Source organism: Uloborus diversus, unplaced genomic scaffold, assembly GCF_026930045.1.
Source record: "Uloborus diversus isolate 005 unplaced genomic scaffold, Udiv.v.3.1 scaffold_1525, whole genome shotgun sequence".
Taxonomy (NCBI): domain Eukaryota; kingdom Metazoa; phylum Arthropoda; class Arachnida; order Araneae; family Uloboridae; genus Uloborus; species Uloborus diversus.
This window is the reverse complement of record NW_026558238.1, coordinates 6647-19020: the sequence shown is the minus strand read 5'-3', so window position 1 is coordinate 19020 and position 12374 is coordinate 6647. Positions and strand designations below refer to the sequence as shown.

At 30.0% G+C, this 12374-nt stretch overlaps 1 protein-coding gene across 1 annotated transcript; it reads left to right on the top strand.

Moving 5' to 3' along the window:
- Nucleotides 1-2760: 2760 nt before the first annotated feature.
- LOC129233057 (uncharacterized) lies at nt 2761-3711 on the top strand (the record flags this gene model as incomplete). Its single annotated transcript, XM_054867138.1, has 2 exons — nt 2761-2957; nt 3001-3711. Coding segments are annotated over 2 exons (908 nt in total), but the record flags the coding sequence as incomplete, so codon positions are not given.
- Between the last annotated feature and the right edge of the window lie 8663 nt (nt 3712-12374).

Here is a 12374-nt window from a genome sequence, read left to right as displayed (position 1 = left end):
TTGACTTTAACTAAGCCGGTCTGTGATTTTGGGAATATAGAATGGAGAATTGCCGCATATTTTAAAATATTGTAATTTAAAATGGACAAATTTTATAGGTTTTCGACGTTTTGTGCGATTCCAAATATGTCATTCATTTTATTCTAAAAAATATATTTCAAACAACATTTTGCTTTTTAAATGATCAGAAACATGATGCAATCGAAAACGGCCACTCCTATTGGTCGTGGACGTCATAAGCGCCGATGGAACAGCTGTCGATCGCCGTATTCCAAAGGATTAGATTCTAATGCGCATCATTTTTCACTTGCTGTTTTGTTTAGTATTTCTTTTTTTGTTTAGAAGTAATTTTAGAATGGCTGTGGAGCAGGGTTTTACCAAAGCCCAGTCCGATAATTTGCCAATCATTTCAGGAAGATATGATAGTTGATTTTTTTTAAAGAGAATTTGGATTTCTTGTCAGCTGAAATCAAAGGAGTCAAAGCTGAGAAGTAAGTTGAATTTACGAAATTTTCTTTTATAAATGAAAACACTTTTGATTGATAGTTAATTCATATTTCATTGTTAACTATACATTTGTGCAAATTCAAAATGATCAATTAAACTTTGAGTTAAAATGCGATTGAAATCAGGAACCGATGTTAATAACCAGCGAGGCTTTTTAATGTTATATTTTCTTGATAATTTGCTTTATTTACGTTGGTTTTTCATTTGAAAACTTTTTTTTTGTGGTGTTAATATTTTCTTTTACAGTGATAAATCTTAACGTTTTGTATAAAAAAAAAATATTCTGGGTTTTTAAATGAATTTAATAAGAACTCAGCTTAAAGTTTTAAAAATTCCCTGAACATAAGATCAGGTTATCTCAGTTTCAGAATTTCTTTTATTATTTATTGTTAAGAGATATTTTCTATCCCCCCCCCCCCCCATCCTATTAGAGTATGTCAAAAGGCTTTTATTTCAAAACTTCGAAATGAATCTCTACAGTACATTAACAAGTTTGATTTAAAAGTAATATACAGTGCTGTAGTAAGTCAAAAAATATTTGGGTAAACCTTCTTTGAGGTGTGAGAGCACTCATCAAAAGAAAAGATGGTTAAAACCAATATACATTCCATTTGCATTGTTTTTACCTTTAAAAAAATTAGAAAAAAAAATCAACTGAAGGCATCTTTTCTCCCCCCCCCCCCCCCCAAGCAATCCTCTATTATGGACTATTTTCAAAAAGTAATGCAGAGAAATAGCATAAAGCAAAAATTTTAAAATTAAGTTCTAAGTTATTTGTTTGAAATTTTCAAAGGTGCATAAACAAAGTAAAGCTTGACCATGCAGTGAGTGATGGCCGGTGAACTGGAAGCGCAAACAGACCGCTGAATTTTGTAACAGGTAAAATCAGCAGAAACACAGATGCAGCAAAGTCTTGTGTTCTCGCAGATACTACCTAATTACAAGATGAAGTGGTCCGTTTCTGCTTTGAGTTCATGCGCCATCTTTTTGTAGTCGAACTTTACCATACTACTTTGTCGTTATTTTGCTTAATTCAAAAACTTTTCACTCTTAAAATTCATTACTTCGTCTAAAATAACTAATAATTTATTATTGCATTTTAAACAAGTGCTATCAGTTTGGTAAGAAAAGAATGTTTCACCACATAATGAAGTACCCCACTTAATCGAATATTATAATCATAAAACCATAATCGACTGTATTTATTAAAGCAGAACCAACAGTATATAAAATACATATATCTGCAGTAGCACAGCCAGAAAGTACCTACCTTCTTGGATGGGAGTTTTGGTCGTAACTAGCACCCTTATTTGTATATAAGCTACTGTATTAGGATTGGTAGGATATGTAGGGTTAGTCATTTTGCCAAGAAAGTGACAATAACTGATAAAAACCTGGTCTTCGCTGTTAAAAATTAACGAAAAAGATAATGTTATTTTATAGTTATGACTGTTGTTTCATAGTTTAAATTAAAGTTAGTGAGTTACCTCAAAAACTATGAACTCTGCTTTTGTGTGTTCTGCATACACAACTTTCATTAAAAAACCATTTTATTAATACGTGAAATACACCGCCAGCTCAGTCATTTCCAGCCGAGGACTGCAGTTTCGTGCTTATTAGCACTCATCAGCCTGGCATAGGAAAGTGACTGAGCTGGAAATGGAAAACCTCTAAAGGAAGCCAAGAGTGCGAAACAAACTGGAAGCTAATATAGAATTAGCAGACCAGACGAGTGGCGGAAGCAATGGTTCGGTTCAACTCGAAGATTGAACGCAAGGCAAGGTCACTCATCTGGTCTGCTAATTCTATATTAGCTACCAGTTTGTTTCGCACTCTTGGCTTCCTTCAGAGGTTTTCCATCTCCAGCTCAGTCACTTTCCTATGCCGGGCTGATGAGTGCTAATAAGCACGAAACTGCAGTCCTCGGCTGGAAATGACTAAGCTGGCGGTGTATTTCACGTATTTCTGCTTTAGCCCTGGCTAATGGGCGGTAATTTACTGAAAATACATTTTATTAATGTAGTACAAGCTAAAACTTAAATTACAGTTTCAATGAATCATTGAATAATAGTATAAGTTTATATTAGAGGTATATAAAATCAGTAAAAATAAAGCTAGCTCTTTTTTTTATTTTTGTTGGTTAACTCATTTTTGCACCTCAGTCTAAATTAATAAACAAGTTAGATTTCCTTCCAATGTATTTTTATTTATTTATTTATTTTTTAAATTTACATTATTCTCTTATGTTTTCAGATCTACTCGAGGTTCTTATGCCGATAATGCTGTCGGATATGTGCAGGTGAGGCATCTTGGAGATGTTTGCACAGTTAAAGCCCGAATGACCCCTGAGCATAACGTACGGAAAAAAGCTTATGGTGTCTCTCTTGATTGCAATGAGGCAGAACACAAAATTCTGTTGGTGCAGTGTGATGGATGTGCTGCCCGTCAAGGTGGTTGTAAGCATGCAGTAGCTTTTTTATTCTGGGTGCATAGAAAATGTTCTCAGCCATCAACCACGGAGTCCCAATGTTATTGGAAAAAATCCAATTTGTCATGTGTTGGGACATCCAACAAATTTATCTATGCACGCCAGATGGGAAAAAAAAAACATACCAGATCTTCCACCAAAGGAGCCAACAGTTGTAGAAGAATTCATGGCACTCCTAGATGAAACCGGCGTCACTGATTTACAACTATGCAGCAATTTTTCCACAACTGCTTTGAAAGAAAACTTATCTTTGCACATTTTAAAAATGAATTTTCAAGAAGCAAATGCAGGAGGATCTGCAGATGAATTTTTACTTTTCATTCAGAGTAAAATGACTTCAGCTCTATGTCAAGAAGCTGAAAATGCTTCTAGATATCAGGCCAAAAGTAGTAAGTGGCATGAACTCAGGTACGGAAGAATTACCGCCTCCAAGATCCACGAAGCATCTAGATGCAAAACCTTCGATGGTAGCCTGGTTGAAGCATTGTTGGGAGCAAAATTTAAACTAAATGCAGCAATAAAAAGGGGAACGCTTCTTGAGAAGGATGTGCTGAATGAATTGAAGAAGCGGCACCGGTCTATTAAACCATCTGGTTTCCTCATGAATGCCGACTATCCCTTTGTGGGTGCTTCTCCTGATGGTGTAACAAAAGACTTTGTAGTGGAAATAAAATGCCCATCCACTGAACAAACGATGGGGACTTACTTTAAAAATGGTTTGCCGACAAACAAATATCATGCACAAATACAAATGTTTTTTGCGGGGAAAAAAAAGGGATTGTTTTGTGTTGCGCACCCTGACTTTGAAACTTCAAAGTCAATCACTGAAATTTGGGTTGATTTTGATCAACATTTTTGCGAAAATTTGTTGTTTCAATCTAGAAATTTTTGGATTTTGGCAATTTTTCCTCGTCTGTAATCAGGGTTCACCAATTTATAAATATATTGATTGATATACTGTCAGCCCTGTTTAATTGGGAAACAGATAAACAAACACACTAATTATATTATTATGGACTTTTTCAAAAAAAAAAAAAGTGCAATGAAGTAAAGCAACAAACAATTTAAAAACTTAAGTTACAAGTTAAAATTTTCATATGCACTTGTGATAATTATACTATTTTGTTGTTTACCTTGCTTTTTTCAAAAATTTTTTATCAATAATATTTAGTTACTTCCTTCACATAGCTATTAATTTATTATTCTGTTTTTAAGACAATCGTCAATTTGGAAAGTCACTGAAATTTTCCCCTCTTAATTGAATAACTTTCTTAGAACCATCAATATTCATTCAAGCCGGGCTGACAGTGCGTTCAATAATTAATTTGAAAATTTAATATCTGATAGTTTTGATTTTTGGAATTATAATTTATGATTTGATTATATCATTTTATATAATGTAATAATATTTTTGTTCTGTTTTAAAATTTTATATTTATAAAATTATTAAATTGTGAAATAAAAGTGAAAATGGTCATCAGCAAATTTAGTTATGTAATATTTTATTTTCAAGCAATAGATTATCTCATTTCAAATGATTGTAAATAGCATTATTACATTAATACCACAAACAATGTATAGATTAATAATGAGAGAAACATTAATTTTAAGGTTTTAATCATATAGGAAAATAAGCAACACTTTATGTTGACTGAAAATATCAAATAAATCAAAATGTTGGATACTTTCGATATTTTGGAAAATATCATAATAGTTTCCAACCTTGCTAGTAAATTAACTTTAAAAAATCATAACTTTTAATTTCTATATATTTTAATATTGTTTATAGATGAATAACTATTAAATTTGCACAGTTAAAAATTCACTGGCACTTTTTTTCCCACAATGTAAAATTATTTATAATGATATGCTATTCTTTTGTAGTCAATAAAAAGAGCTGTAGAAAATATCCCATTTTAATGGATTCACCAATTCTTTTTTAATATGTTATCTAAAAATTAGAAAAAATCATTGAGTACATTTTTTTAAAGATTTGGTGTTATTAACATAAATTTTACATTTTAATTTAAAAAAAAAACTTCTGTTAAAGCACAAAACTCTTGTTTTATTATGAAAAATAGCACAGTACATTGTAAAGCTTGACAAAGAGATGGTGGATAGTAGTGTAAAAAGGCCGGTTTCCCTGCAGCCGCGCAATGCGCAATATTGCGCCGTCCATCTCCTCCGCCTGCCGATAGCCGCCGTCCATTGCGCCTGAATCTTGAAGAAGGTGACGAGGGTTTTTTCCCGAGATTTCGCTCTTCCTCGCTTCCGCTCGACTACGTTTTCGCCCTTCCTCGTTTTCGCTCGGCTACATTTTCGCTCGAGTTTTTGCTCTTCCTCGTTTTTGCTCGCGTTTTTACCGTGAAAGGTTACAGGGATATTTTTAGACTTTGTCGTTTTTACCGTGAAAGATTTTGGACTTAGAATATTTTTCCGTAACCTTATACGATGGTTTTCGAGTGGCAACCTGTTTAGGGTATGACAAAACGTCACAATTGTTGTCATAAGAATGTGTGATACTTTTTGTCATGCCATCCTCATGAAGTTGTACAGAGCTATTTCCAGTGTTTTTTTTTTATTTTTTACAAACATACTGGACTTTGTCGGTTTTTTTTTTACCGTGAAAGATTTTCCCTACGTTTCTGAACTATGTTACAAAATAAATTTATGTTTTAAGTTGACGGTCCCACCAACCAGCCCGGTGTATTAAATACACCCCATCAACTTCTTTTCATCTGCCAATGCAATTTGCATACAAATGCAGATCAATTTTGAAGGTTTTTCACAAGTTAGATCAATCAGCTTTAATATTCAAAATGATTTATACATTTTCATGAGTTATGTTTTAATCGCGTTATTAATCGTTTACACTGTCATTTTATTATTTTCATGCATTTATTATACTTGTAAAAATAAATCCCAACTCTGTTATATTTATCATTCTTTCGGTGATTCTTTTTTTTTTTTTCGGACTTTGAATAATTTCGACGAATGGTTGTCAAGACAACCAAAGTTTCGCGAATTTAATTTTTTTTATTTTACAGAGTGTCGGGAATCGAACACCCAAACTTTGAGTTAGCAAAAACGTATGCTAACCACTATGCTATATTTCCCATTACACTTTCAGTCTTAATGTGAATCTGTACCATGACAACGAATATTACAATTAAATTAATTTTAAAACCATCAGTTAATTCACTCTTTAGTACTAATCATGGCATATCATTAACTGTATTTCAGCTCATAATTGAAACTATCATCATTATTATTATTTTTCATAATAACAAAGTTTTCACTTAAGTAAAGATTTATTTAAATACAACCCATTCGAGATTTTAGATTTGGTTCAATGCTTTGTGGACTTGAAATATATTTTAAACTTTGATTTTCTTTTTCATGCATTTCAAACTTTATCATTTTTATTTTTTCTAACTTGTTAAATTTTCTTAACTAATTTCTTTTTTCTTTGTCAAATTGACAAATATTTTTTCTAACTTGTAAAAATTTCGAAGAAATAATTTTCTTAACTAATTTTTTTTTTTTGACTTTCATACAACAAAATATTTTTTCTTACTTGTTAAATTTTCGAAGAAATAATTAACTTAAATATTCTTTCACACATTTTGAACTTTAACGTTTTTTCCTGTCATTTAGCACTTTGTTTTTTTTTTTCACTATTTTAGCGTTTTTCAATTATTTTCAGTCTTTAACTATTTTCTTAACTTTTTAGTCTTTAACTAATTTCAAGCATTTCAGACTTAGATTATTTTTTCGTGATTTCGATTTTTTTTAGTATATTTTACAGTTTGATCATTTTCTCGCTTGATTTTACTTTATCGTTTTTTTCCGATATTTTTAAACTTAGAAATTTTTCACAAGTAGTGACAGGAATCGAACCTTCAAATTTTTCAAAACGTTATCATGTCTTCAATTTTTGCAATCATGTCAAACTTGCAATCAATTTACTCGTAGTAGTAATTAACACTTATCATTAACAAATTTTCTCAGATTTTAAAAAATCAACTTAATTAATTTTTTCCAGTAAGCAAATTGCGCACTCAAGTTACATTCCAACACTGCATATACGTTTCAAGAGTTTCATTGAATTTATCACATTCCATTTAATTAACTCTAATAATTACTTTTTCATTAATACTTAACTTAATCATTTTATCATACATTTATTCCAGTTACAAAAGTATGCTTAAAAGTTATTTATTTTTCTTAGCACAAGAGATTTTAACATGTTCCTACTAAAATGCTTTTCACTCTAGTTTGAGTTTACTAAAATAGCAACTCATTTACGATTTAGATTCATTTAATCGTCTTTGATTCTTTTTCATTGTTAATATTTTAAATTATCACATACGTTATTATTTTTATACATTTATCCATTTAATTTTCCAAAATCTACAATCAATTTACTTTTCGTATTAATTAACACTTATCACTATCAAATATTTTCATGAATTTTAAAAATTATCTTCTTAAATAATTTTTTACTGTAACCAAATTTCCCACTCAAGTTATATTTTATCACTACATATGCTTTTCATGAGTTTCACTTAATTTATCGCATTTCATTTAATTAACTCTAATAATTATTTTTTTATCATCGATATTTAAGTTAATCATATTTTCCTTTCTTTATTTTTTTTTTTCATGCAAACACTCTTGATGGAATAAAACAAAATTTTCAACTTTCATGAATTAAATCCCCTCTGAATATTTTATTTTACTTTACCATACTTTACTATTTTACTTACTGCGTTTTACTATTTATCATTCATTACAGCTTTTCCAAAATATTACTTTACAACCAACCAATTTCATTAACAGAATTTTCATTACAATTTATAAATTTCACTTTTATTTAATTATTTTTACCTACGGTAAAATAAAACACATAACACAAAAATGTTAAACATCAATGAAGTACCCAAGAAATGTTAAAATTATAAGTCGAGTATCAAAACTTCATGTCAGCAAATTTTAAAAATAGACTTACCGAAAAATAACTTCTACTGAAATTCATTTCAAAACTTGGAATCAATTTACTCTTAGCATTAATAAACACTTATCATTAAGAAATTTTCATGGATTTTAAAAATCAACTTATTTAATTTTTTTCCAGTAAGCAAATTTCGCACTCAAGTTACATTTTATCACATTTTATTTAATTATTTTTTGATTAGTATTAAAATTAGTCATTTTATCGCTTAGTATTTAACTTAATCATTTTCTTGCTTGTTTTTACTTTATCGTTTTTTTTTCCCCGTTATTTTTAAACTTAGAAATTTTTCACAATTAGTAACAGGAATCGAACACACAAATTTTTCGAAACATTATCAAGTCTACAATTTTCATCCAACTAAGTTAATTTAAAAACTTGCAATCAATTTACTCTTAGTAGTAATTAACACTTATCATTATCAAATTTTCACGATTTTAAAAAAATCAACTTATTTAATTTTTTTCCAGTAAGCAAATTTCGCACTCAAGTTACATTTCATCACTTTATATGCTTTTCAAGAGTTTCATTTAATTTATCACATTTTATTTAATCAACTCTATTAATTATTTTTTGATTAGTATTTAACTTAGTCATTTTATCGCATAGTGGTTTACTTTATTATTATTTTTTTTTCATACAAGCACTCTTGTTAGAATAAAACAAAATTTTCAACCTTCATGAATTAGAATCACTTTGACTATTTCATTTTCCCAATAATATTTTACTTTAACAACTAATTTCTTTAACAAAATCGATATCATTTATTTTAGTCTTTATCCTTTTCGAACGATACATTCAAATGGACAGCTATACGTTAGATTAAGAAACTTAATCTAAAATTTGACAAATTAAGTTAAAGCTAAATACTGACTAAAATTAAGTACAAAAGACTAACCTTTTTGGGGTGAAATCTCTCAAGTACCAGCTATCGCGAAGTTATTTAAAAACAGTGAATGAAATTGTAATAAGTGGATTGTTAATTATAACTCAATCTCACAAATTACAACTACACGCATGTTTTATTTGAAATCGCTGCATACGGCTGTTTGCCCATCGTCGATTTGCAGAAGGCATGCCGTAAAATCGCAAATCAACTCGGCTGTTGAAAAAAACTACCGTAATCCTACAGCACTTCGGATGGTCCACACACAACGGTGCGAATTGAGGAAATGACTTTATCAATATTTCTATCTACCCTTTACCGATAACAGATAACAAACCCCACGTGCGAGTATGATTCACCCCTTAGCAAGTACGTCTTGTAAGTGATGTCACTGTTTCTGACCAATTAAAATTAGTTCACGTTTCTCAAATATCAAGCACATAGATCGACAATAGTCTGATGTCAGGTTTTCCAAACAAAATTTTAGATTTTAATTCGTAGTTTCGAATTAATTTCTTTTTCATTTCAAACTTATAAAAAAAAATTTCCAGCTTGTAAGAATATTTCTTTCAAAAAACAGATTTTTGATTCAAAACAGTATTTTTTCAAACTTGAAATATTTTTCTACTTAGAAAATGAAATCAAAAATTTTTGTTTTCTTTAATCATATAAAATGTTTTTAAGAAATAATTTCTCAAACTTGTAATATTTTTCCACTAATTAAAAAAAAATCAATTTTTTTTCAATCATAAAAATAAATTTTTAATCTTACAACAATAAATTTTTCCGCAAAAATATTTTTTTCAAATCAAAATAATAATATTTTTGTAACATATTATTTTTTTTTCTTTTCAATCTTTTTTTTTTTCGCAAAACTATTTTCTTTTTTTTTTTTTTTTTCAAAAATTTTCAAACTTACAAAATAAAATTTTTTCAACTGAATCTTTAAACGAAATGCTTTAATTAAATTTAAAACTCAATATCACTTTACTCTTAGTATTAATAACCAATAGCACTTAACCATTTACTCTTTGCACTCTAAGTATTAATTAACACACATGCATTAGAAATAATAATAATAATGTTTAAGATACTTACAAATCATCTACTCAAGCTTTCAAATATCCATCTAGCATATTATTGTTCATTCGTGTGAGGGAACTTGTAATAAAACTTTACACATCAACCGAAATTATAAGCGAAAATATCACATTTTTAGCACTTAATATAATCCTACAATTAACAAATTGGTTTTAACTTTGAATTTAAGAAAAATAAAAACTATTACACACTTAGTAACATATCTATCGATGTATATTATTTCATGACAAATCACAAATAGGTGAGGATCTTTTATCGATCATGTGACCAACTAAGTTAAGAAAGAGCGTTCTTATCTCATATGAGAATTTATAAGTCTTTAATATTTCTCTTTAATGTAAGTGTATTGATACGTACGAGTTTGTGTATGTGAATATAACTGTGTATTGTTTTCAAACCATTGACATGTTTAAGCTTTACGGTTCTAATTTTGACTTTCCACTTAGCATTAGTCGAAGTCCTTCGCATGTATTAAACTATAGAAATATTACAAAAATTATATTTTCACTCAGTCTTAATTACAAAACCATACAATAAGATGAAGACAACACCGATAGTATAAAGATTACTTACAATAAAGTGCATATAAAAATATATGTAAGAGTGATTTCAAAGTATAATCCATCAACCATATTCAACAACTCAATCAAAACACAAGTCTCTTTTAAAATGATAAACACAATTTATTCACACACACAGTAAAAGACAATTAAAAAATATATGTAAGAGTGATTTCAAAGTATAATCCATCAACCATATTCAACAACTCAATCAAAACACAAGTCTCTTTTAAAATGATAAACACAATTTATTCACACACACAGTAAAAGACAATTAAAAAAACTTTCATCTTTAAGTAAAACTCTTCAAAACTTTCAAGCGTATTTTTAACATCGATTACATCAAATAAATCAGACACATGACATTTTAAACATGGACTATCAACATTCAAAGTAACGAAGTCACGAGTCAAGTTTTCCCCAATTAACATTAAAAAGAGCCTGTTCGAAAAAGTGTCGAACTTTCGACCCCTTGTTAATGATTCACATTCATGCACTCTCTCTCACGTAAAAAATGAATCCATTTTTACAATCCACACATTCTTTTTTAGAAAGGTAGTTTATGTTGCATATGAGCTCATCAAATAGTCACTTACGTAGAGAATCAGCCAGTTTACGAACTTCTTGTGATGTATATGTGCTGATTTTATCACATCGACAATCACAGGGATATTTTTTCTCAATTTCCGAAAGGATGTACTCTTTTAGAGTATAAGTCATAAGTTTGTCTTTGACACTACGTGAGATACAAGGGGACGCGTAGCACAATTTGTCAATCTGGCTTTCCAAAAGTAGAATTCTATCAGGCATCAACTGGAACACTTCTCGTTTCAGTTTGAACAATCTTTGCACACTAACACAGATGTTACCATTCGCACTCGACTCTCCTTTTTTTTATAACAAAAGCGAAATCACAGTCTTCGATTAATTTTTGATTTATATTTTTACGTAGGCTTGAAATAAGTGATCTCCACACATCTGGTTCTAAGGAAATACCATCCTTAGTTGGTCGAAGAATACCATCTTTCCCACACGTATATCTTCTAATATGCACGCATGTACGTTTCCGAAAAGTATTCACCTAAAGTGAAAATACAATCACCCAAGTGTATCATATCATCAGGCTGTGGAGAAGCCTCAGTGTTCATTTTCATGTTCGTTGCATCCCATCTGTTCATCTTCAGGCTTCAAAGTTTCAGAATGATTTTCACCAGCCTTAGTCATTCTTAACTCTCATAGGATTAAGAGTCACAATACTAAAACAACTTCCTGCGAACTTAAAAAATAAATCAAACTAGGTTTTAACACTAGCGGGTGAAGAAAAATCCTAAGTACATAGAATAAAATTTCACGACGTCTTTCAAAGCTCAGAATCACTCTGAAAATGATTCTCCAAACATCCACTATAAACCAATGAATATTCACTTTAACCAATGAGAAGTGTACATAAATCTCTTGCTACTGACGTCATAGAATATTACACGAACTTTTGAGCAGAATTGAGTTGTTTTACACAGTATTCAGATTTTTAGAAAATGCCAACACTTTGACTTCCAAATTCATCCTGACCTACTACGAGTAATTTTAAGATGGTAGCAGGTTTTCACATCACACCGAATGTCGATGACGGTTTCGCATCTCGCGCATGACATGGTCAATCACGTGTAATTGATCATGTCAATTTGCGTACATGCGTGCATATTAGAAGATATACGTGTGGGAAAGATGGTATTCTTCGACCAACTAAGGATGGTATTTCCTTAGAACCAGATGTGTGGAGATCACTTATTTCAAGCCTACGTAAAAATATAAATCAAA